The sequence below is a fragment of the Pleurodeles waltl genome, chromosome 5 (assembly GCF_031143425.1).
Source record: "Pleurodeles waltl isolate 20211129_DDA chromosome 5, aPleWal1.hap1.20221129, whole genome shotgun sequence".
NCBI classification, from domain to species: domain Eukaryota; kingdom Metazoa; phylum Chordata; class Amphibia; order Caudata; family Salamandridae; genus Pleurodeles; species Pleurodeles waltl.
In genome coordinates this window covers 704,729,658-704,756,291 of record NC_090444.1, presented here as the reverse complement: position 1 = coordinate 704,756,291, position 26,634 = coordinate 704,729,658, and the positions used below count along the sequence as shown (strand labels likewise).

General features: G+C 47.1%; 1 protein-coding gene across 2 annotated transcripts in view; it reads right to left on the bottom strand.

The window, feature by feature from the left end:
* The window catches only part of MAP3K5 (mitogen-activated protein kinase kinase kinase 5), a 759,411-nt gene that overhangs the window by 180,694 nt on the left and 552,083 nt on the right, over positions 1-26,634 (bottom strand). For both annotated transcript variants that reach the window (XM_069234653.1, XM_069234652.1), the window contains exons 14-15: positions 23,392-23,473; positions 17,174-17,307 (exon numbers count right to left, since the gene is read on the bottom strand). In XM_069234653.1, the coding sequence (XP_069090754.1) occupies positions 17,174-17,307; positions 23,392-23,473 (216 nt within the window). The remainder of the gene's footprint in view (positions 1-17,173; positions 17,308-23,391; positions 23,474-26,634) is intronic.

Here is a 26,634-nt window from a genome sequence, read left to right as displayed (position 1 = left end):
GTCTGAATCTTTTTCGGTCCCGAAAATTAAGTCGGCTGTTTCTGCTCCGAAGCAGGGCGTCGAATCTTCGACTCCAAGGAGTGAGGACGCTTAATGGAGTTTGAGGCGGATCTTTTAACCGCCTTACTCGACTACGAAGTGGACGGAGGAGTGTCCTTTTCCGGCGCCGAACCCCAAGGTCGGTTGACGACTTTCTTTTTTCAGGCCCAGCCATGGCCTTCCAGCAGTGGTGTACCCAAGGACTTCTGTACTTCTTTTATATGTGGGTGTAGGGGCAGACGTCCCCATGTGCTGGCCAGCAGTGATAGGCCTATCTTCTTAAGATTCCTGCTCGGAGCCGGTTTCTCGGATGGAGACTGCTGTCTGCGCCTGTTCTTCTTCCATGACGTCGAGATGCTCTGTACTTTTCGACACCATTTCTAATCTTCGGGCTCTCCGATCTCTCAAGATCTTCTTGGATTGAAACGATCGACAGGCCTCTCAATCCTCTTCTCGGTGGTCCGGAGAAAGGCACCAATTACAAACCAGGTGTTGGTCTATACAGGAAAGCTTTGCGTGGCACCGAGGGCAGAATCAAATGAAGTCCGATCCATCAGGCTTCCACACGGAAGGCCCGAACAGACCCGAGTCGGGCGCACGCGCCCAGAAGGGCGAAATCTAGATTCCGACAGTACTATCAGTTCAAGGCTAGGTGGAAGACGCGACAATTAAATACGTTTTCCAATGTTTTCCAATTCGAAATCTTGGAGCGAGAGGAAACACGTCCGAACACGACAGCGGAAAGAAAACAATCTAACAATGGAGTCGATGCCCATGCGCGCTGTAACTGAGAGGAGGAGTCACTCAATCCTGTGACTCCAAAAACACTTCTTTGAAGAAAAATAACTTGTAACAATCCAAGGCCAACACTAGATGTCGGAAGAGCTCTGCATGGTATGTGTATCTGCAGCTACACATGCCAACGAACATATATATGGAAAATGTCACTTACCCAGTGTACATCTGTTCGTGGCATGAGACGCTGCAGATTCACATGCTGTGTATTATCCTGCCATCTAGTGTTCGGCTCGGAGTGTTACAAGTTGTTTTTCTTTGAAGAAGTTTTTTCGAGTCACAAGACCGAGTGACTCCTCCCTTTCGGCTCCATTGCGCATGGGCGTCGACTCCATCTTAGATTGTTTTCCCCGCAGAGGGTGAGGTAGGAGTTGTGAGTATACTAGAGGTGCCAATGCAATGGAGTAGTTATGTATGTACTTAATGTGTATCAAGAGAATATTTATTTACATATTTACAATTTTCATTCAACTAAGAACGGCTACAGGCTACCGGGGAGGTGGGAGGGCGCATGTGAATCTGCAGCGTCTCATACCACGAACAGATGTACACTGGGGGTAAGTGACATTTTCCATTCGGTGGCATGTGTAGCTGCAGATACACATGCTGTACATAGACTAACAAGCAGTAATCTCCCTAAAAAGCTGTTTTTTAGCCTGTAGGAGTTGAAGTTCTCTGAAATAATGTTCTTAATACAGCCTGTCCTACTGTGGCTTGTTGCGTTGCTAACACATCTACACAGTAATGCTTAGTAAATGTATGAGGCGTAGACCAGGTGGCTGCCTTACAAATTTCTGTCATAGGTATATTCCCAAGAAAAGCCATTGTGGCGCCTTTTTTCCTAGTGGAATGTGCTCTTGGTGTAATAGGTAATTCTCTTTCTGCTTTAATATAGCAAGTTTGAATACATTTAACTATCCATCTGGCGATGCCTTGTTTGGATATAGGATTACCTGTATGAGGTTTTTGGAAGGCTACAAACAATTGTTTTGTTTTATGAAATTGTTTTGTTCTGTCAATGTAATACATTAGTGCTCTTTTTATGTCCAATGTATGTAAGGCTCTTTTGGCTACTGAGTCTGGTTGCGGAAAGAAGACTGGGAGTTCCACAGTTTGGTTTAGGTGGAATGGTGATATGACCTTTGGTTAGAATTTTGGATTTGTACAGAGAACCACTTTATGTTAATGTTTTTGTATAAAGGGTTCTTGAATAGTAAATGCTTGTATCTCACTTACTCTTCTAAGTGATGTGATAGCTATTAGAAAGGCTACTTTCCAAGTCAGATATTGCATTTCACAAGAATGCATGGGTTCGAATGGTGGGCCCATGAGTCGTGTTAATACAATATTAAGGTTCCACGAAGGTACTGGTGGTGTCCTTGGGGGTCTGATTCTTTTTAGTCCCTCCATAAATGCTTTAATGAATGGGATTCTAAAAAGTGATGTTGTATGTGTAATCTGCAGATAGGCAGATATTGCTTTGAGATGGATTTTAATGGAAGAGAATGCTAGATTAGACTTCTGTAAGTGTAATAAGTAGCTTACAATGTCTTTTGTGGAGGCATGTAGTGGTTGGATCTGATTATTGTGGCCGTAGCAAACAAATATTTTCCATTTGTTTGCGTAACAATGTCTTGTTGTAGGTTTCCTGGCTTGTTTAATGACCTCCATACACTCTTGTGTAAGATTTAAATGTCCGGATTCTAAGACTTCAGGAGCCAGATTGCTAGATTGAGCGATGCTGGATTCGGGTGTCTGATCTGTTGTTTGTGTTGTGTTAACAGATCTGGAATGTTTGGTAATTTGATGTGGGGTACTACTAATAAGTCCAACAGTGTTGCGTACCATGGTTGGCGAGCCCAGGTTGGTGCTATGAGTATTAGTTTGAGTATGTTTTGACTTAGTTTGTTGACCAGATAAGGAATGAGTGGCAGAGGGGGAAAAGCGTAAGCAAATATCCCTGACCAACTGATCCATAGTTAACCTTACTCCTATCTCTCCCCCTAAACTCCTAAACTTCCTAAAACTCACCCCCCACCACCCTTAAACCCCCCTCCCCAGCTCTTCTCCCTCTACCTGTCCCCCCTCCCTTCCGCTTTCCCGCCGCCACCTCCTGCACGCCCCCGCCCCCCAGCTCCCATTCGCCCCCAGCTGACCCCTCCCCCCCCTCCTCCCTCTTATGGCAGCCGCTGCACGACAGTGGTAGCGACCCTTGACCCAAGGGTAGGTCGCTCCCCCTGCCGCTGCAGCTTCTCCAGGTTCCTGAGACCGCCCAGCCACCTCGCAGTAAGTACCCCCCACCTCCCAGCCCCTCGCCCTGCCCCGCGCTACTCACCCTCTCTCCTGCTTCTTTTCTCCTTCTCTGTTCTTCCTCCTCGCTCCTCTTCTGTAATCTTCTTCTGTACTCTTCTTTCGCTCCTGCTCCCCGTCTTCTCTCTTCATCTGTGTGCTTCTCAGCCTCTCATCTGCACCGCGACCCGCGTGTGCCTCTTCTTCTCTGTCCCTCTTCTTGGCTCCTTCCTCTGCCGCTCGCCGCCCCTCTTCTCCTTCTACATCTGTTTCCTTCTGTCTTCTGCGCTCCTCTTCTTCACCTTCATCTGTACTCTTCTGTGCTCCTTTTCTTCACCTTCATCTGTATTTCTCTGTCTTCTGCGCTCCTCTTCTTCTTTAGCTTCTTCTGTAGTCTTCTGTCTTCTGCTCTTCGTCTCCTGTACCTTCTTCTGTGGTCTTCTGTCTTCTGTTCTTCGTCTTCTGTCTTCTCTTCTTCATCTTCTGTCTTCTGCTCTTCATCTTCTGTCTTCTGCTCTTCATCTTCTGTCTTCTGCTCTTCATCTTCTGTCTTCTGCTCTTCATCTTCTGTCTTCTGCTCTTCTGCTTCTTCGTCCTCCGTCTTCTGCTCTCCCTGTGCCTGCCCTCCTGCTCCTGTCTCATCTCTCTCCCCCACTCGCCTCCCCCTCTGTATCACCCCTATCTACCCCGTTCGCTATCTGCCTCCCTCACTCCCCCTATCTACCAATCTACCTATCTCTCTATCTCACTATCTCCCTCACTCACCACCTCCTCCTATCTACCTATTTCTCTATCTTCCCCCCCACTCGCCACCCCCTCCGTTACCACCCCTATCTTCCTATCCTTTCTCTCTACCTCTCACCTTCACCCACCTCTACAACCCCCCCTCCCCTAGCTTTCCAACCTTACTCCTATCTCTCCCCCTAAACTCCTAAACTTCCTAAAACTCACCCCCACCACCCTTAAACTCCGCTCCCCCAGCTCTTCTCCCTCTACCTGTCCCCCCCTCCCTTCCGCTTTCCCGCCGCCACCTCCTGCACGCCCCGCCCCCCAGCTCCCATTCGCCCCCAGCTGACCCCTACCCCCCCTCCCTCTTATGGCAGCCGCTGCGCGACAGTGGTAGCGACCCTTGACCCAAGGGTAGGTCGCTGCCCCTGCCGCTGCAGCTCCTCCAGCTCCTCCAGGTTCCTGAGACCGCCCAGCCACCTCGCAGTAAGTACCCCCCACCGCCCAGCCCCTCGCCCTGCCCCGCACTACTCACCCTCTCTCCTGCTTCTTTTCTCCTTCTCTGTTCTTCCTCCTCGCTCCTCTTCTGTAATCTTCTTCTGTACTCTTCTTTCGCTCCTGCTCCCCATCTTCTCTCTTCATCTGTGTGCTTCTCAGCCTCTCCTCTGCACCGCGACCCGCGTGTGCCTCTTCTTCTCTGTCCCTCTTCTTGGCTCCTTCCTCTGCCGCTCGCCGCCCCTCTTCTCCTTCTTCATCTGTATCCTTCTGTCTTCTGCGCTCCTCTTCTTCACCTTCATCTGTACTCTTCTGTGCTCCTTTTCTTCACCTTCATCTGTATTTCTCTGTCTTCTGCGCTCCTCTTCTTCTTTAGCTTCTTCTGTAGTCTTCTGTCTTCTGCTCTTCGTCTCCTGTACCTTCTTCTGTGGTCTTCTGTCTTCTGTTCTTCGTCTTCTGTCTTCTCTTCTTCATCTTCTGTCTTCTGCTCTTCATCTTCTGTCTTCTGCTCTTCATCTTCTGTCTTCTGCTCTTCTGCTTCTTCGTCCTCCGTCTTCTGCTCTCCCTGTGCCTGCCCTCCTGCTCCTGTCTCATCTCTCTCCCCCACTCGCCTCCCCCTCTGTATCACCCCTATCTACCCTGTTCGCTATCTGCCTCCCTCACTCCCCCTATCTACCAATCTACCTATCTCTCTATCTCACTATCTCCCTCACTCACCACCTCCTCCTATCTACCTATTTCTCTATCTTTCCCCCCCACTCGCCACCCCCTCCGTTACCACCCGTATCTTCCTATCCTTTCTCTCTACCTCTCACCTTCACCCACCTCTACAACCCCCCCTCCCCTAGCTTTCCAACCTTACTCCTATCTCTCCCCCTAAACTCCTAAACTTCCTAAAACTCACCCCCACCACCCTTAAACCCCGCTCCCCCAGCTCTTCTCCCTCTACCTGTCCCCCCCTCCCTTCCGCTTTCCCGCCACCACCTCCTGCACGCCCCGCCCCCCCAGCTCCCATTCGCCCCCAGCTGACCCCTCCCCCCCTCCCTCTTATGGCAGCCGCTGCGCGACAGTGGTAGCGACCCTTGACCCAAGGGTAGGTCGCTGCCCCTGCCGCTGCAGCTCCTCCAGGTTCCTGAGACCGCCCAGCCACCTCGCAGTAAGTACCCCCCACCTCCCAGCCCCTCGCCCTGCCCCGCACTACTCACCCTCTCTCCTGCTTCTTTTCTCCTTCTCTGTTCTTCCTCCTCGCTCCTCTTCTGTAATCTTCTTCTGTACTCTTCTTTCGCTCCTGCTCCCCATCTTCTCTCTTCATCTGTGTGCTTCTCAGCCTCTCCTCTGCACCGCGACCCACGTGTGCCTCTTCTTCTCTGTCCCTCTTCTTGGCTCCTTCCTCTGCCGCTCTCCGCTCCTCTTCTCCTTCTTCATCTGTATCCTTCTGTCTTCTGCGCTCCTCTTCTTCACCTTCATCTGTACTCTTCTGTGCTCCTTTTCTTCACCTTCATCTGTATTTCTCTGTCTTCTGCGCTCCTCTTCTTCTTTAGCTTCTTCTGTAGTCTTCTGTCTTCTGCTCTTCGTCTCCTGTACCTTCTTCTGTGGTCTTCTGTCTTCTGTTCTTCGTCTTCTGTCTTCTGTCTTCTCTTCTGTCTTCTGCTCTTCATCTTCTGTTCTTCTGCTTCTTCGTCCTCCGTCTTCTGCTCTCCCCGCGCCTGCCCTCCTGCTCCTGTCTCATCTCTCTCCCTCACTCGCCTCCCCCTCTGTATCACCCCTATCTACCCCGTTCGCTATCTGCCTCCCTCCCTCCTCCTATCTACCAATCTACCTATCTCTCTATCTCACTATCTATCTCCCTCACTCACCACCTCCTCCTCCTATCTACCTATTTCTCTATCTCCCCCCCCACTCGCCACCCCCTCCGTTACCACCCCTATCTTCCTATCCTTTCTCTCTACCTCTCACCTTCACCCACCTCTACAACCCCCCCTCCCCTAGCTTCCCAACCTTACTCCTATCTCTCCCCCTAAACTCCTAAACTTCCTAAAACTCACCCCCCACCACCCTTAAACCCCCCTCCCCCAGCTCTTCTCCCTCTACCTGTCCCCCCTTCCCTTCCGCTTTCCCGCTGCCACCTCCTGCACGCCCCCGCCCCCCAGCTCCCATTCGCCCCCAGCTGACCCCTCCCCTCCCTCCTCCCTCTTATGGCGGCCGCTGCGCGACTGCGCAGCGGCCGCGCCAGAGGCAAGCCCGTCTGCGCCCATCCGCGCCTGGCCCGCGCCCAGCGCCACGACCCCTGGTCCCCAGCTCTCCCAAACCCCGCTGCTCCGCTACGACTCCACCACCCTCCACGCCCTCAACCCAGGGCGCTCCAACACCTGCTTCCAAGCGCACCCCAAACGCACCCATGGACCCTTCACCTGCCACTCCTGCAAACGCATCTTCCACCACGCAACTACCACGACCACCAGCCCACCCGCCAACAACCACCTCAAGTGCATCCTGGTCAACGCTCGATCCATCCACAAGCACGCTGTTGAACTCTGGGACCTCCTGGACTCCACAGCACCGGATGTCGCCTTCATCACGGAGACCTGGATGAACGCCTCCTCGGCCCCTGACATCGCCACTGCCATCCCCGAAGCCTACAAGATTTCCAGGAAAGACCGCACCAACCAAGTAGGAGGAGGAATCGCCATCGTCTTCAAAGACTCCATCAGCGTCACCACCTCCACCGAAGACACCCCCCTCGCCGCTGAACACCTGCATTTCCAGATTCGCACCGACCCCAGGACCACCCTCAGAGGATCCCTCGTCTACCGTCCCCCCGGACCGCGCGCCCCTTTCAGCGACTCCATCGCCGACTTCGTCTCCCCGCACGCCCTCGCCTCGCCGGACTACATCCTCCTAGGCGACCTCAACTTCCATCTGGAACAGAACAACGACCCCAACACCACCGCTCTGCTCAACAACCTCGCAAACCTCAGCCTCAAGCAACTGGTGAACACCGCCACCCACATCGCCGGACACACGCTTGACCCCATCTTCTCCGTCAGCAAACACGTCTCCTTCAGCCACGCCTCCGCTCTACACTGGACCGACGAGAGACCCGCCACCTCCGCACTCAACCCATTCCTCGTCGACAGTGGAACAAAATCCCCTTAGAACAGCTCTTCTCCGCGCTCACCATCAACCAACCCACCCTCACCACCGACGACCCCAACGACGCAGCCCTCAGCCTCACGAACTGGATCACCAACTGCGCAGACAACCTTGCACCCCTCAGACGCACGCATCGACAGGCCAACACCAAAAAACCTCTCTGGTTCTCTGACACCCTTAAGGAATCGAAGAAAACCTGTCGAGCCCTTGAGAGAACCTGGCGAAAGGACCACACCGCTGACAACATGACCGCCCTCAAGAACGCGACCCGCGAACACCACCACCTGATCCGCGCAGCCAAAAGGAATTTCTTCACCGACAGACTGGACAAAAACAGCCACAACAGCAGAGAACTTTTCAGCATCGTTAAAGAGTTCTCCACCCCCAACGCCAACGCCGTCACGCCCTCACAAGACCTGTGCAACTCCCTCGCCACCTTCTTCCATCGCAAGATCACCGACCTCCACGACAGCTTCGGACACCAGACCCAACCAAGCATCACCGAACCCACACCCCCGGCCATCACCCTCAACGCCTGGACCCACATCAACACTGAAGAAACCAAAACTACCATGAACTCTATCCACTCCGGCGCCCCATCGGACCCCTGCCCTCACTTCATCTTCAATAAAGCCGACAACATTATCGCCCCGCACCTCCAGGCCATCATCAACTCTTCATTTTCTTCTGCTACCTTCCCCGAAAGCTGGAAACACGCCGAAGTCAAAGCCCTACTAAAGAAACCTACGGCTGACCCAAGTGACCTGAAAAACTTCCGCCCCATCTCGCTCCTCCCCTTCCCTGCCAAGGTAATAGAGAAGACCGTCAACAAACAGCTTACCAACTTCCTGGAAGACAACAACCTTCTCGACCCTTCACAAACCGGATTCCGAACCAACCACAGCACTGAAACCGCCCTCATATCTCAGTCACAGACGACATCATAACCCTGATGGACAACGGTGAAACAGTCGGCCTCATCCTCCTCGACCTCTCGGCTGCCTTCGACACCGTCTGTCACCGCACCCTAATAACCCGCCTCCGCTCCACCGGGATCCAAGGCCAGGCCCTGGACTGGATCGCCTCCTTCCTCTCAAACCGCTCTCAAAGAGTTTACCTCCCACCTTTTCGCTCAGACCCCACCGAGATCATCTGCGGCGTACCTCAAGGCTCCTCGCTCAGCCCGACACTCTTCAATGTCTACATGAGCCCCCTCGCCGACATCGTACGCAAGCACATCATCATCATCACCTCCTACGCCGACGACATCCAACTTATACTCTCCCTCACCAAGGACCCCGCCAGCGCTAAGACCAACCTACAAGATGGCATGAAGGACGTCGCAGATTGGATGAGGCTCAGCCGCCTAAAGCTGAACTCGGACAAAACGGAAGTCCTCATCCTCGGCAACACCCCGACCACATGGGACGATTCCTGGTGGCCCACGGCCCTTGGCACCGCACCGACCCCCTCAGACCACACCCGCAACCTCGGCTTCATCTTGGACCCTCTTCTCACCATGACCAAACAAGTCAACGCCGTGTTCTCCGCCTGCTTCCTCACCCTCCGCATGCTCCGCAAGATCTTCCGCTGGATCCCCGCCGACACCAGAAAAACCGTGACCCACGCCCTCGTCACGAGCCGCCTGGACTACGGCAACACCCTCTATGCTGGGACCACCACTAAACTCCAAAAACGCCTGCAACGTATTCAAAACGCCTCGGCCCGCCTCATCCTCGACGTACCCCGCAACAGCCACATCTCCGCACACCTGAGACACCTGCATTGGCTCCCAGTCAGCAAAAGGATCACCTTCCGACTTCTCACCCACGCACACAAAGCCCTCCACAACAAGGGACCGGAATACCTCAACCGTCGCCTCAGCTTCTACGCCCCCACCCGTCTCCTCCGTTCCTCTGGCCTCGCGCTCGCTGCCGTCCCTCGCATCTGCCGCTCCACGGCGGGTGGGAGGTCCTTCTCCTACCTGGCAGCCAAGACCTGGAACACCCTCCCCACCAGCCTCAGGACCACCCAGGACCACTCCGCATTCCGGAGACTCCTCAAGACCTGGCTTTTCAAGCAGCAGTAACCCCCCCCCTCCCACCTAGCGCCTTGAGACCCGCACGGGTGAGTAGCGCGCTTTATAAATGTTAATGATTTGATTTGATTTGATTGCCCTTGGATTGAGGGTGTGGGTACCTGGACACGAAGTTTTGGCATTTTGTGTTTTCTTTTGTTGCAAATAGGTCTATGTTCGGTGTTCCCGAGCGGAGGACGTGATCCTGTAGGATCTGGGGATGTATTTCCCATTCGTGAGTTTGTTGGTGATCTCGACTGAGATTGTCGGCTAACTGATTCTGAATGCCTGGTATGTATTGTTCTATCAGGCGAATGTGATTGTGAATTGCCCAATGCCAAATCTTTTGTGCTAAGAGACACAGTTGTGATGAGTGTCCCCCCCCTTGTTTGTTGAGATAATACATTGTTGTCATGTTGTCGGTTTTGACAAGGATGTGTTTGTGGGCTACCAGTGGTTGAAATGCTTTTAATGCTAGAAACACTGCTAGCAGTTCCAAATGATTTATGTGAAGTTGTTTTTTCTGATTGTCCCATTGACCCTGTATGCTGTGCTTGTTGAGGTGTGCTCCCCACCCCAGCATGGAAGCATCTGTTGTGATAACAGCTTGAGGCATTGGGTCTTGGAATGGCCACCCTTTGTTTAAATTTATAGGGTTCCACCATTGTAGCGAGAAGTGTGATTGGCGGTCTATCAACACTAGATCTTGAAGTTGACCCTGTGCTTGTGTCCATTGTTTTGGTAGGCACTGTTGTAAGGGCCTCATGTGTAATCTTTCATTTGGGACAATGGCTATGCATGAAGACATCATGCCTAGTAGTTTCATTACAAACCTTACTGGGTAGTGTTGGTTTGACTGTATGCTTGATGTTACATTTTGGAACGCTTGGACTCTTTGTGGACTTGGAGTGGCAATTGCTCTTTGTGTGTTGAGTGTTACTCCCAAATATTGTTGTATTTGGGATGGTTGCAGAGTTGATTTCTGGTAATTTATAGAGAACCCTAGTTTGTGTAGAGTTTCTATGATGTATTGCGTGTGAAGAAGACACTGTTGTTGAGTGTTGGTTTTTATTAGCCAGTCGTCTAAATATGGGAATACGTGCTGTCTCCTAATGTGAGCGGCTACTACTGCTAGGCATTTGGTGAACACTCTTGGGGCCGTTGTTATCCCGAACGGTAGCCCTTTGAATTGATAGTGTACGCCTTTTATTACAAACCTTAAGTATTTTATGTGAGATGGATGGATGGGTATGTGGAAATACGCATCCTTGAGATTTAATGTTGACATGTAGTCCCCCTTTTTAAGTAAGGGAACCACGTCTTGAAGTGTTACCATGTGGAAGTGGTCTGATTTGATGAAGAGATTTAGGGGGTCATTCTGACCCCCGTGGGCGGCGGGAGCCGCCAAATGGCCGCTCCGCGGTCGAAAGACCGCGGAGGCCATTCTGGCTTTCCCGCTGGGCTGGCGGGCGACCGCCAAAAGGCCGCCCGCCAGCCCAGCGGGAAACCCCTCCCCACGAGGAAGCCGGCTCCGAATGGAGCCGGCGGAGTGGGTATGTGCGACGGGTGCAGTGGCACCCATCGCGTATTTCAGTGTCTGCAAAGCAGACACTGAAATACAAAGTGGGGCCCTCTTACGGGGGCCCCTGCACTGCCCATGCCATTGGCATGGGCACTGCAGGGGCCCCCAGGGGCCCCATGACACCCCTCACCGCCATCCTGTTCCTGGTGGTCGGAGCCGCCAGGAACAGGATGGCGGTGAGGGGGTCGGAATCCCCCATGGCGGCGCAGCAAGCTGCGCCGCCATGGGGGATTCCCAGGGCAGCGGAAAACCGGCAGGAGACAGCCGGTTTTCCTTGTCTGACCGCGGCCAAACCGCCGCGGTCAGAATGCCCTGCGGGGCAACGCCAGCCTGTTGGCGGTGCTCCAGCATCCCCGGCCCCGGCGGTCCTTGACCGCCGGGGTCGGAATGACCCCCTTAGTGTTCTGAGATCTAAGATAGGTCTTAATGTTTTGTCCTTTTTCGGAATTAGGAAATATAATGAAGACGCCTGTTCCTTTCTGAAGGTTGGGTACTAGCTCTATTGCTTGTTTTTGTAATAATGCTTGCACTTCTATTTGTAATAGGTCTAAGTGTTGTTTGGACATATTGTGTGCTCTTGGTGGCACATCTGGAGGGAAATTTGTGAATTCTATGCAATAACCATGTTGGATAATTGATAGGACCCATGCGTCTGTGGTAATATGTGTCCAGTTTTGATAATATGCGGTTAGCCTCCCCCCCCACTGGTGATAAGTGTTGGGGTTTTGTGACATTGAAGTCACTGCTTGGTCTGGCTTGTTTTGGTTGCCTGGAACTTTCCCCTTCCCCTTGGGAATTGTCCTCTATAGGAACCACGAAAACCCTCCCCTGATATTGTGCCTGATGGGTGGGTCTGGTTTGAGAGGTGGAAGGCTCTGGTGTTTGCTGTCGAAAACCTCCTCTGAATTGTGGTTTCCTAAAGGTGCCTCTGACTTGTGGGGAGTAGAGTGCGCCCATGGCTTTGGCCGTGTCCGTGTCTTTTTTTTAAACTTTTCAATTGCTGTGTCCACTTCCGGCCCAAACAATTGTTCTTGGTTAAATGGCATGTTCAACACCGCTTGTTGGATCTCTGGCTTGAATCCAGAGCTTCTTAACCATCCTTGCCTGCGAATGGTTACCGCCGTGTTGACCGTTCATGCAGCCGTGTCTACCGAGTCTAATGCGGACCTTATCTGGTTGTTGGATATGGCCTGTCCTTCTTCCACAACTTGCTGGGCACGTTTCTGGTGTTCTTTAGGCAAGTGCTGTATAATGTGTTGCAGCTCGTCCCAGTGTGCCCTGTCGTAGCGAGCAAGTAGGGCTTGCGAATTGGCAATCCGCCATTGATTGGCTGCTTGTGCTGCCACTCGTTTGCCCGCTGCGTCAAACTTTCTGCTCTCTTTGTCAGGCGGTGGAGCGTCTCCTGACGATTGATAGTTTGCTCTCTTTCTTGCTGCTCCTACAACCACTGAGTCTGGTGTAAGTTGTTGTGTTATAAACACAGGATCCGTTGGGGGAGACTTGTACTTCTTCTCAACCCTAGGCGTGATAGCCCTTCCTTTACCTGGCTCCTGGAATACTTGTTTTGCGTGTTTGAGCATACCCGGGAGCATTGGCAGACTCTGATACGAAGCGTGGGTGGATGCTAAGGTGTTTAATACGAAATCATCCTCTATTGGTTCGGAGTGCATTGCTACGTTGCGGAACGTAGCTGCCATGGATAGTACCTGCGTATACCTGCAGTACTGTCCTCTGGAGGTGATGGCTTTGTTGGATAACAATCCGGACTGTTATCCGATACTGGTGCATCATATAAGTCCCATGCATCAGCATCATCCTGTGTCATCCCTGTATGTGTAGGTGACTGCATTGGAGGTGTTCCCACTGGAGACAGTTGTGGTGAATCTGGTAGGGACGGTTGTGGTGAAAACCTTGGTGTTGGGGATTTGTCTCTAACCACCTTCGCCTTAGGCTGCATTTCTGTCTCCTGAAATGACAGTTTCCTTTTAGACTTGATTGGAGGCAGAGTTTGTATTTTTCCAGTCTCTTTCTGGATATGCAACCTCCTTTGTGTATGGTCCGGTTCGTCCATACTTAATTCCTGCTCAAATCTATGTCTTTCCTTCATTTGGCTGGAAAGTCCTTGCTCGTCTGTGTAAGAGCTTCTTTTCGGCTCCGAAGCCGCTTTTATCGGTACCGAGGTTTCAGATGTAGTCTTTTTCGGTTCCGATAATATTTGTTTCACCTTGGGTGAGTCGAACTCTCGGTGTCGAGAGCGTTCGGTGCCGGAATCTCGACCGGAGTCGGAAGTCTTCGGCAAATCCCTGGCCTTTTTTGGTGCCGATGTTTGGTCACCTTCTTTTCGATGGGTTAAGCCATGGCCTGTTGGCGGTGGCATCCCCTTGGCCTTAAAGATCTTTGTGTGAGTTTTGGACGGGGCAGGTTTACTCACTGTTCGCTGCACCGTCGAGGTTCGGCCACTTTCGGATTCGTCCGAGTCCGATCCCTGGATGGAAATGCTTTCCTCCTCTCCGACGTCGAGTTGCTCTCTCGGTGTCGACGCCATTTGCAGTCTTCTTGCTCGTCGATCTCGTAGGGTCTTTTTTGATCGAAACGCTCGACAAGCCTCGCAAGTATCCTCCCTGTGTTCCGGTGATAAACACAGATTACAGACCAGGTGCTGGTCTGTATAGGGATACTTCGGACAGAAGCGGAAGGGGGTCCGGTCCATTAGTCTTCGACGATGGGTGTAGTCGGGCCGACCAGGCCCTGGTGAAGAACGGAAGCCCCGAAGGGCCGCCAGAGCGCTCTTGCTGTCGGTGCCGATACAATAACACTAACCCGGTACCGAACGAGAACAATACCGTCGAATTTTCTATAATTTAGCTAACTTTCCAGATTCGAAATACGGAGCGAAGGGGAACACGTCCGAACCCGATGGTGGAAAGAAAACAATCTAAGATGGAGTTGACGCCCATGCGCAATGGAGCCGAAAGGGAGGAGTCACTCGGTCTTGTGACTCGAAAAGACTTCTTCGAAGAAAAACAACTTGTAACACTCCGAGCCCAACACTAGATGGCAGGATAATGCACAGCATGTGTATCTGCAGCTACACATGCCACCGAACATATATAGGCTGGCCTCCACCTAAAACGCGTTGAGGCCGACACTGTTGTTTTTGTTAAATATCTCTTAACACTGTGCATGACAGCTGTTCTCATCTCTAAAGCCCCTTTACCTCTACCCTCCCCTTAACCCTAAATTTACCCTTAAAACCTCCCTTTGCTTTAACCCACCTGTGTGGTAAGGGTAATGCGGGATGAAGACCACAGGTGAAAGGTGACATACCTGTTGAGGTCGAAGATGGTAAACATGGAATAAATCCATGTTGGTGAAAGATTGGTGGAGAGAAAGCTTAGTGACCATGTAGGTGAAAATGTAGAAATGATAAGGATGGCTAGATTCTAGACGAAGTCTTCAAGGATGAAAGAGTATGCCACAGAGGATTAAACTATGCAAGGAAATTAGCCATTGCTTTCTTAAAGCAGCTCCTTCTGTTATTTCCAGCTATTGTAAAATAGCAGAGCATTATTGTATTGTTATCAGTATTCCTTGCTTATTTCCTCTTAATTTCATCTCTTACTGAAACTCATTAAGAGAGGGATTTGTGGTATCTTGCCAGCAAGATAGCTCATCTTTCATTACTGGAATACTCATTCCTTGTTCTTGCTAGAAAGGGGTGGCTAAGGACATTTACATGCATCTACGTAAGTGTTACTTCTTAAATAAAGCTCTTCCTTCATAACCTGTGCGTCAGTTTTTCCCTATGCCAACATACATGCTTTTGCTTTTCCTTTGTTGTACAGCACATTCATATTCATCATTACCTTTGACCACTTCTACTCTTTAATTTATTTTGAATAGCTAAATTGGTTTTCTCCATTATTCCAACCTCTCTTCAACAAGTCACCAGCATTCCTAAAATAAATTGCCAACTCTTTCTCACATTTCAAACCCTGAGTTCAAATTTGCACCAATATCAAAATTCAATGATTCCACATTACCATTTTTGTCTTCTTTCACCAGGTGCCATATTTGAGGCTCTGCACATATCTTCAACCATAGATTTGTGTCACGATTTCCATATCATCAGCACATCTTCAGCTCTTCCCTTCTTAGAGCTCCTATGCTTCCAGCTACAACTCCACTGTTTTGTCGGTTTTAAAAGCATTTAAAATGACAAATGATGACAATAAGCCTGACCATCGACAACACTCACTCATTCCCCTGGCCTGGCTAAGACGGCTTCACAGCGACTATTTCTCCTGGGAAAGAGACTCTTAACAGTCAACATAATATCCCAGAATGGAAATATTCGTATTTCAACTTTTCAGCATTCTCACAAAACCTCAAGCAGGTCACTAGAGCATTTAGAAGAAACAAAATTAGTCAGCCTGACTCTTTATGCACTGTAGTAGCATTGCATATTACATAAGCTTTGGTATCTATGATCAATGCTTCCTTCTAATGATATATAGCTCCTGAGGTGATCATATGTGCTGCAGCCTTCCCCTCTTCCAGTGCCTTGAAAGCCTTTGTGTGCCAAGGCGTGAACTTTTATACCCTATAAGGAACATGGGTAACAAAACAAAACAACCCTCGAAGTCTGCTCTCTGGTCATCTCCAGGTAAAAATGTACCTGTTGCTGTACCTCTACAGACAAGCTGGGAGAGAGGTGGGGGGCAACACAGAGTATAGACTAGAGGGTATTAGAGAAGGGAAGGATCACACAAGGCAGAGAGCAAGAAAACACAAAAGGTACGCACAAGGATGGAACTTACTACTGCCAAAGTGCTCTGTGAAGCCGAAGGAATGCCAGATAAAGAACTTTACAAAAGCTATACGTTTTCGCAAGAGAACAAACTTTTACAGAGTCCACAATAAACAGTGTGATTGATATTGATTAGAAAATTCTTATCCTGAGAATGATGTGACACTTACAGGTCTTGATAAAAGAAGAACAGGCAATAAACATCTCCTGGGGATTTAAAAAAGGATGGCCTGTTGAGAACCAGCTGCTTGCAATTCAACATCGTCGGTTAAGTTTTTGCATACTGAAAGAAAGAATGCCTTGATGTATCGTCTTCCTACACTGTAGACACACCGAATGCTACGGACAGGCTAATGTTGTTTTTGGTGTCTGAAGCATATACAATCACACAACTTGAAATATCTCCAAGTTTAATGCATTTTTTTTGCTGACAACACAGCTCGGAAACACGAGGCAATAATTGCCTCTGTGTTTTGGAGCACCACGGACAGAACTACATTAACCCCAATATATTTTTGACTTAATACATGCATTCAAGAGGGCAAAAAGAAGCCCTCACACACCTTAAGCACTGATGTGGTGCATAAAATAGCATCACAACACCACCCTAGATGTCGCAACTGTGCTCCACACTTCCATTACTCCTTTTCAACGAGACAATAACCCAACATGTCATTGAGCATTCTGATGATTTTGTCTGCTCTTGGCATTAATATTTGTTTCCCAAACCTCATAGGTGAGGCACCATTTCTTCATCTTTCTGCTGCTGCAGCTCCTGTGCCTCACCCTTCAAGTTCAGAATTTGTGTTTACTCACCGACTTTAAGCTTGCCGTGACTATGTACAGCCCTTCATTGACTTTTGGCTAGGTTCAAGCTATAGAAATACCACATACATATACCTCTCCCAGATTTCTAGTTGTCACAGAGTCCACAACGAGATAAAAGTTAACCAGTTGAAGTGTTGTTTTTGTTTCTTGCAACACCACTCCCAGTATCAGGAGATATGTACTTACCATATCTTCAACACAAAAGAAAAGCACATTTTATTTTCTAAGTTCTACAATTTCTAGGTCCAATTATCAGTGAGGTGGCTCCATGGGATAAATACCTCACAAGTGCCAAAGGAAAAAAAATCACCTCCAAAGTTTTTTACATTATTTTTCCCACATGCACAGCGGATCAATAACTCATGCCTGGCTCACTTACCGGTTATCTCTCTCTGGAACTTCTTTAATCGCAATCCTGACTTGGTTACTTAGGTCTCTTCCTGCATATACAACACCATGAGTTCCTTTTCCCAAAATTGCTCGGTCTCCATTTTCGTCATATTCATAATCGAACTGGAAACAGATGAAACAAGATAATCAAATTGCCTTTCAGCATTCTTGAACACATTTCATTCTCTTTTTTGAGAACTCACTGCTGCACTGACAGAGGTTACAGAAGAGCTGCCCAATAACTACAAAAGCAAAAACTATTCTGGCTACCAGTTAAGTAAGTGGCCAAGGACCTGCCGCTTTAGGAGAAGTAAGAAACGATGCAGACAGAGAGGAAGCTGTACTTGACATATTTTCATAAAAAATAAGAACAAAACTGTGATTTGATAGACAGCTTACAAGAACAGCATGACTTTAGAAGAGACAAAAGGAACAGTGTGGCTCCATTATCTTAGGTTCTAAAGCTCTACAAGGCGCAATGAGCAGCCACACTCCCTGAAATATGTGTATTGTTCTGATACTCAAATCTGGATCAACCACTAACCCATACATGAGTCTCTGGGCTTGCATCATTGTCATGACAGCTACAGAAAAGCCAACTTGAGGGTCAGTGTATGCACAAATACCTCAGAAAAAATTGCAGTGCTTGGACTTTCACCCCTACCAACTGGTGACTCAGAGTGCCATCCGACCTTGTATTATCAAGCTACCATGCTGCAAAAGGCGTGGCAGCTGTTATGACTACTCCCATGCTTGCTGCACATCTGAATAGGTCTGGTGGTATAAAGCAAGTGCATCTGCTACAAGCAAAAATAGCTATGTTCAATATAACCCCAACGTACTGGCCCGCTAGCACACAGCTAATTTGTCACTCACGTTCCTGCTACTTCAGCGACTGACCAAGCTTTTTCTGGGTATGACATACTACTTCTATTGAACTTGACATGCACTTTCTGGTAGATAAATTTCACTTACCGCACACCATTACAGTGCCATTTTGAGACAAGTGCCTCCTTGTGGGAACATCCAGAGGAGCAACCTGGTCTTCTAACTAAACTTTTTGAAACCACTGCACTCCTTTCTGCTTCTGATTGAAAGTGATTGCGTGATTGAAATTCTATTAAGGAAATCTGAAAACATAAGGAGTTCTTCATGGGAAAGAAATCCATAAGACTCATCACCCAACCCTCACTGCCTCCATAACCGAATCACCAAACTCACCCTACTCTTTATACTCTCCTGAGATCTTCTAGACATTAGCAGGTCCTCTTATGACTGTTGAAGCCTCAAACTGAGGAACATGTAATGCCTGTTGCACAACGTGTGCAGCCCACGATGATATGGCACAGATGTGTGGTATCACTGTGCTTCACTATATAATTCAAAAGACGCTGGGTTTTTCCAATACAGCATGGCACATGTGTAGATGAACAGTCTAAAATTCTTATAGTCTATTCTCAAGAGGCAGGACTGCAGACACCTTTGAAAATATACATCCCTCTGGCCCCACATTTAGGTAGGTACCATTCATGAAGAAAGTTGTTATAAAAGACCAGTTAGACTGAGCATGGCTAAAGCTGTCTAAAATGAGAGAGTCCCTGCCTAGATGCTACTTTTCCTCAACAAATTAAAAACTGTAAAAGATCCTTAAGGACACAGACAACCCCTTTGATATACAGTTCTCCTGCTTTCCCACCTACACACTCCTAGGGCTGCCTAACCCTCTCACGTACCCTCTAAAATCACAGAGGGGCAAACTCATAGCTCTAGCTTTGGGCGCAGCACACCAGACGATCCTAGCACTATGGGTTTAGACAAACTTCCAGACTATACATTGTGGCACTATCAGCTATGACATATCTTGGGTACGGAGAGGCTAACGTTAACTGTTGAACATAAACTAGATGCATACCAGGAGCTGTGTGCCCCTTTCATACAACTGCTGACACAGAAGCTCAACGAACTGACATGGCCCAAATATCTTAACCCATTAAGTGCGGGCGTCAGCCACTGGCAAATATATATCTATATTTATATATAGATATATAAATCCATGTAGATAGATATATCTATATATATAGATCTATAGATATATCCATGTAGATATATATATATATATATATATATATATATGAGAGAGATCACTTTTGTCAGTGCATGTGTGGTTTCCTTGGGGGCTGCGATCGGCCCCCTGGAAAACCAGACCCACAAATAAAAGTGATCTATATATATCTATATATATATCTATATATATATATCTATATCATACATATAGATATATATATATATATTTGCCACCAGTTGTCTTGCAGTTGCAGCTTGCGTCTTCAAAGCAGTGCACATACTTCAACTGACACATTTCAACTGTAGCTTTTAGGCAGCAATAAAAAAGTCAAGTAAGTCTTGTGATTATGTTTCTGCTACAAAAGGATCAGACTTTTGACTAGTGGCAGTTTAAGCGCCATAAAGAAGCACAGGTTTATATGACTACTACAAAGAGCAGATCTGTATTTTATGTAAATAGCTGAGTACATTAGTAAAGTCAGCCACTACCTGCGCTATAATACAAATGAAATGTATGTGCGGGGTGGGGGGTGGCTATGGAGAGATGAAGAGCACGTTTGCTGAGTGGTAATGAGGGAATCCGAGGAGGAGGACATGGGAGTGGGAGCACCAATAATGATTGTTGGACTGGGCGCAGGAGGTGCTAAAGACTGTGACGAATGGTATGTGACAAGGTGTTTGAGTGTCTTGAAAGAACGTGCTGATTGAGGGAAGAAGCGCAGGTAAGGTGGTCTCTACTGTTGCACGTATCACAAACACACACCAGCAATTTTGTGACTGTCTATGTAGGCTAGTGTTTTAGAACAACAGTTTAGCCAATAGCAGAGATGCCATTTTGATGGATGACTGCTGCTGACGTCACTCGGGTTATAGAGGACAGCTCTGACATAGGATCAGAGACTGAGACAGCAGATACTGAGACAGCATCTGAGGGATAGGACAATGGCGCAGACTCTGGGAGTGATTTTTCAGTTGGAGGAGTCCCATTGGATAACTCCTTCCAGTAAATTGTGAGGGAGGTGATGAGGACAGTTCTGTTGTCCCTTTGCAAGCACAGTCTGTGCAACAGGGCAATAGTGGGTTAGCCCAACCCAAAGAGCAGGTGAATGTGGGGGGAAGCACAGAGAGGGTGCTCTCTTGGGAGCTCCCCAATTTAGTTCAGCCCCAAATTCCACTGCCCAAATTGTATTGTGGAGACATCAAAATTAACTATCACAAAACAAACTGGTTTTGTAAGGCAGGCACCTGTGTTTTTGGTCCTAGGTTCGGCGGCTATATAGGGAAACATACTAACCACAAACAGTTCTGGAAACTAGACATCTGGGGGAGTCCACAGAGGTGTGACTTGTGTGGATTCCCCAAAGTTTTCTTACCCAGAATATCCTGCAAAGCTGAAATGTTGAATAAAAACTCTATTTTTCTTGCATTTCTGTCACACAAACTACAGGAATATGCTGTGATCCACAAAATTCCTACCACCCAGTGATTCCTCACCTGTCCTGATAAAAACACTACCCCACTTGAGTGCCTACACCTAGTGCCTGAGTAAGGAATGGATCACCCCAGGGTCAACAGTTGCCTCATGTAAGTACCAACATTGACCGTTGTGTGATCTATTCGTGTCGCGGGCACTAGGCCTACCCACACAAGTGAGGTACCATTTTTATAGGGAGACTTGAGGGAATGCTGGGTGGAAGAAAATTTGTGGCTCCTCTCAGATTCCAGAACTTTCTGTCACCAAAATGTGAGGAAAAAGTGTTTTTTTGGCCATATTTTGAGGTTTGCAAAGTATTCTGGGTAACAGAACCTGATCAGAGCCCCACAAGTCACCCCATCTTGGATTCCCCTAGATCTCTAGTTTTCAAAACTGTGCAGGTTTGCTAGGTTTCCCTAGGTGCCAGCTGAGCTAAAGGCCAAAATCCACAGCTAGGCACTTTGAAAAAACCCATCAGATTTCAATGTAAAAATGTGATGTGTCCATGTTGCCTTTCCTGTCGCGAGCATTAGGCCTACCCATGCAAGTTAGGTACCATTTGTATCGGGGGACTTGGGGGAACATCGAATAGCACAACAAGTGTTATTGCCCCTTGTCTTTCTCTACATTTTTTCCTTCCAAATGTAAGACAGTGTGTAAAAAAGACGTCTATTTGAGAAATGGCCTGTAATTCACATGCTAGTATTGGCACCCCGGAATTCAGAGATGGGCAATAACCACTGCTGCTCAATACCTTATCTTATGCCCATTTTGGAAAAACAAAGGTTTTCTTTATACCTATTTTTCACTCTTTATTTTTCAGCAAATGAATTGCTGTATACCCGGTATAGAATGAAAACCCATTGCAAGGTGCAGCTCATTTATTGGCTCCGGGTACCTAGGGATCTTGATGAACCTACAAGCCCTATATATCCCTGCAACTAGAAGAGTCCAGCACACGTAACGGTATATGGCTTTAAAAAATCTGACATTGCAGGAAAAAGTTACAGAGTAAAACGTTGTAAAAAATGGCTGTTTTTTTTCAGCTCAATTTCAATATTTATTTATTTCAGCTGTTATTTTCTGTAGGAAAACTTGTAGGATCTACACAAATGACCCCTTGCTGAATTCAGAATTGTGTCTACTTTTCAGAAATACTTCGCTTTCCGGGATTCAGTGTTGGTTTCACACCCATTCCTGTCACTAACTGGAAGGAGGATGAAAGCACCAAAAATAGTAAAAATTAAGTATGTCCCAATAAAATGCCATAATTGTGTTGAAAAATGTATTTTTGCTGATTCCACTCTGCCTGTTCCTGAAAGCTGGGAAGATGGTGATTTTAGCACCGTAAATCCTTTGTTGGTGCCATTTTCAGGGGGAAAAAACCACAAGCCTTTTCCGGCAGCCCTTTTTTTTTTCCATTTTTAAAAACAAAACAAAATGTTAGGTGTATTTTGGATAATTTCTTGGTCTCCTCCAGGGGAACGCAGAAACTCTGGGTACCTTTCCTAGGATGTTGGAAAAAAAGGACGCAAATTTGGCGTGGATAGCTTATGAAGGCCTAAGCTTGAACTACCCCAAATAGCCAAAAAAGGGCTCAGCATTGGGGTGGGGGGGGAGGAGAGGAGGGAGAGGCCCAGCAGCAAGAGGTTAAGCTGCTACACCTGACACCCTCAGTGGCACCTGAACCTGAGGATGGGCCCTTGGTGAGAGGGGGAACATCAAAAGAGACACATGGCAATAGCTAGTGAGAAGCTGTGCAGATGTAAATGTGGTACCGTGGATACGATCAACAAGGGGGCCAAGATAGTGGTGGGTGGGGGGGGAGATGTTTGCATTTGTTTACTTCCTCTGCTGGCCTCCAGCCTGCAGGTGATTCAGTAGCAAGTTCTTTTGCTTGAAACTAAACCAATAAAACAGATTTGATTCACAAATTAAATTGCTGAGGTGTTTCATAAACTACTCAGGGAGAGGCAGTTTGACACAAATAGAAGACTTTTTTCTGTTTTGTAAAAAGGATCAACGTTTGTGAAGTAACTGTGGGTGACCTGGCAAAGTTGAGGATTCATCTTCGTAATCTGGAGAAACATACTGTGCTGTACTGAGAAACCAACGGCTATCTTTATACAGATATGTCCAGCCTGGAACCCCATGGAAAAGTCTGGCAAAATGTCTTCTAGTGGAATACAGTGGCAGAAATGATTAGACACACCACCTGGGGTTTAATGGGGCTCAGTAGCTGTACTTGTTCTGAGAAAGGGGTTCAGAGCAGGGCAGAAGGAAGTAAGGTATTTTTGGATTAGGAAGGCCTTCTGAATAACATCAGTCACAATATGTGAAGCAAGATGCAACAATTAGCTACAATATGGAAACGTTGGTTTATATTAATTACAGGATATACTGCTCATACATGAGGCTGCATCCACTGAACTGAACATTTAGTCATGGCCATAGGTTTTAAATAAGGTATTCTTTTCTAGAAATAGAGTTTTGCCATGGTTTTATACTGTCTCTACCGCTCACTCTCCCTAAGAAAACAATCACCCATTTTTTTTTTTTACACATTGAGCATTCATTCCTGAAAGTTGAAGCTAGTTTTTAGTCTTCACTGCACTTAAATCATCTAATCTCACAACAAACTTTTTACATAAAGACCTGCTTCTTATTACCTCCATTGTCTCTCCCTCACATTCTCCGTCTTCTGCGTTTTTGCCAATTTCTTCAGTTATACTATTAACTAGTTCGTAGAATCTGCAACAGAAATGAACATCCATAGAAATCAATTTGGAGCAGGTATAAAACATGAAACCCAATCCCAATAGGATATTATTGATGTCAGATTTAGGCAACTTTGGCATAAATGTTTCCTGAACTCCTTTGTAAATCTCTTGGTATTTGCAATAGGTACAAATGTGCATATATACAACAGATGCTAATGCAGACACTTAGTGTTGGCATTGAGAACAACAAATATAAATATTCATACAATCTCCTTGGAGACCTAAATGTGTGCACCTTAAAGTATCATAGTCGTGCAACTTCGTAGAATATCGTTGAGGTGTAGCAGATTTTGAGATGCTGTGTAACGGCAAATTCTAAAATGAGTTCTGTGTCAAAATGGAGGCTTGTTTCGTATCTTATACGTTATCATTTGACAGGGAATTCTTTAAGTTAGCAAGTCAAACATGGTGCTGCGTGGACGAAAGGTGAAATTAAGGAGACTGGCTCTTTAAGGACCATTGGAGGTGGAGCTGTTTCTGTTACAAAACCACCTCTTTCTATTTTTTTTTTCCAAACCCAACTGCTTTACTATCACCCTGCCCAGAATGCCCTATTACATTAGAAGTAGATGTTATTCTTTGAGAAGCAGAATGGGAGGACTGTGTAGAAGCACTCCCCTCCACCATAGCTCTGCCCTGTAAAGAAGCCACGCCTACCCTACCCAGACCAATGGAACCTTCAGTAGCATACTTCTAGAGTGTGCCAACTGGCTTACCCCCTTTCACCTCACATGCCTTCACGAGATAAGATTTCAAACCCAACAGCTCAACACTGACCTGAGTTAAGGAGGATTTGCTGTTACTCAGTCTCTGATGAATAGGATTAAGTAAAGCCTTAAGTAAACCCTCAATTGATGCATACTATTTAGAAAGAAGTTCAGGGTTGGAGTCCAGACACATATTAAAATATTTTGTTCATAGGTCGGGACCTACATTGTTCACCTGTTTTGCCCCTTGTTTGGGCCTTTGAGAGACAGGCTTTGGAATTATCTTCTTCCTTGAACATTCTAATTTTTTTTCCTAGCTGGAGGGGAGTTGGAGGCAACGTAGGAATTGGTGGAGTCAAATATTAAAGGTCTGTCAAGTACACAAGGTTTAGAAAGTGCAGGAAGGCTAGAAACACACTTGATTATATTATTTTGGCTGACTCCAAAAATTTCCTCAACAGACATCTCTTTATTTATTGCCACAACAGAGCTAGACAAAGAAGATGTAATTGAAAGAGTTGAAACAGTTTTGTTACCTACAGATATCATGGCTGCCTTCCACTTAGACATTGCCCCAGTGAATTTTGCTTGTTCTTGGGTATAAAATCTAGGGACAAAGAGGGGTGCCCCAGCCCAGCCTCCTCCAGTCTGTGACTGGTTTTGATGGGCAACGTCCGTGCAAAATGCACGCCTAAAATAGTGCTCCTGCAAGGACCCTCCTCCTCCTCCTTATGGGAAAGAACAAGGTGCAGTCTGGGACAGCAAGTCTAGCGTTCCCCAACTAATTGGTGGTTTCCCACGCTCGAGAGAAATACACCCCTAAAGTAACGCTCCTGAAGAGCCATTCCTGATCCTTGGGGTAAAGAAAAAAGGTGCAGTCTGTGCAGCAAGTCCAGCGTCCCCCAGACTGATTGGTGGTGTCCCACACTGTGAGAGAAATGCGCTCCTAACATAGCACTCCTGAAGAGCCTCTCCTCCTATGGGGGCAAAGAAGAATGTGCAGTCTAGGACAGTGAGTCCAGCGTCCCCTAAACTGATTGGTGTTGTCCCTCATGTTTCACTCATGTACCAGGTAGGCTTGAGTTATGAATCTGTACAACAAAGAGGTGGCATCCAAAGTGATGAGTACGGTGAACGGACTGATAGACCAAAATTGGATCAACAAGATAAACATGGTGAACACTGGGTGAAAATAGAACCGCTCGCCAGAGCAACTTTGATTCAAATCTAAAATGTATGGAGTCTCAAATAAGTGTTCAGATTTTTGCACGTTTGCTGGACCAAACTCCGTGTACCCCTAAGGAACTGGGTGACCATCACCTAATTGAAATGAAGATTCAAAGACATTTTTTTCCAAAAGAAGCATCACATTTATTGTAGTCACAAAACAACGCCTAGGCTACCAGCTTACCACAGCATCAACTAGCAAGCTTAGAACATTTAAGCATTCAAGGACTGGAGTTTTGTATGATGCAATGACATCACAGAACATGTTTCAATCACAACAGGTGGCAGTTTTTTAGGTAAATAATCTATCCCGCTGGGGGAAAGGACTCTTGTCCACGCCTCCTTTTTCTTTTAGTCAGGTTGTTCTATTATGCCAATGCATTTTGGGCTCAATTTATGGAGTACAACACTTATGAAGCCTTAGCTGGGACTTTGATTGATTCATCTTTCCTAAAATATGTATCACTGAATATGATTTTAATGTATTTGTAGTTGAAATGCATTGTCGATCACTTATCAGATAAACAATAATCCTTGTAGGTAATATAAATACTATGTATTTTAAACTGTTGTAAAAAGATGAATTTCCATATGAGTGATGAAAAGACATTGTAGTGGAGGGTGAAAACATCACAATGAGTTTTCAATTCTTGGTCATTTAAAGGCCATATTTTATGAAATTAAAAATGTGATGAGGAAAAGAAAATAAACCCATTGTGACAGACATTATGTTCGAGTCCAGTACTGAAGGCTTTGAAATGTTCTAAAACATATCACTTAAAAGATGCACAAATCGATTAGCCTGTGCTCAAAACTCTGACAGAAGGACGAATTTTGGCAGACTTAGACAGTACCTATTAATTTCTGGTTGCTAAATGTTTAGCACTTTTCATACTAAATTCCACGTAAACATTTGTTAAAACATTGCAGCTTTATAGTCTCAGTGTTAATTTTACTACTTGTTGTCAGATAAGGGGTTACATAGCACTTTTTAAATCCACTGATAGCACATGCCAGCTTTATATATGAATGCACACAAAACATTCATGGAAAGTGGATTAACTGCGTAGCGGAACAAGTATATAACACTGTAAGTGGGGTACCATTTTCAACCTCAAAACTACAATACAAGATTGAAGCATTAAATACTTAGTGGTAGTCTTTGCTGGAGGGGGTGCGGGGGAGGGGGGTCGCTTGT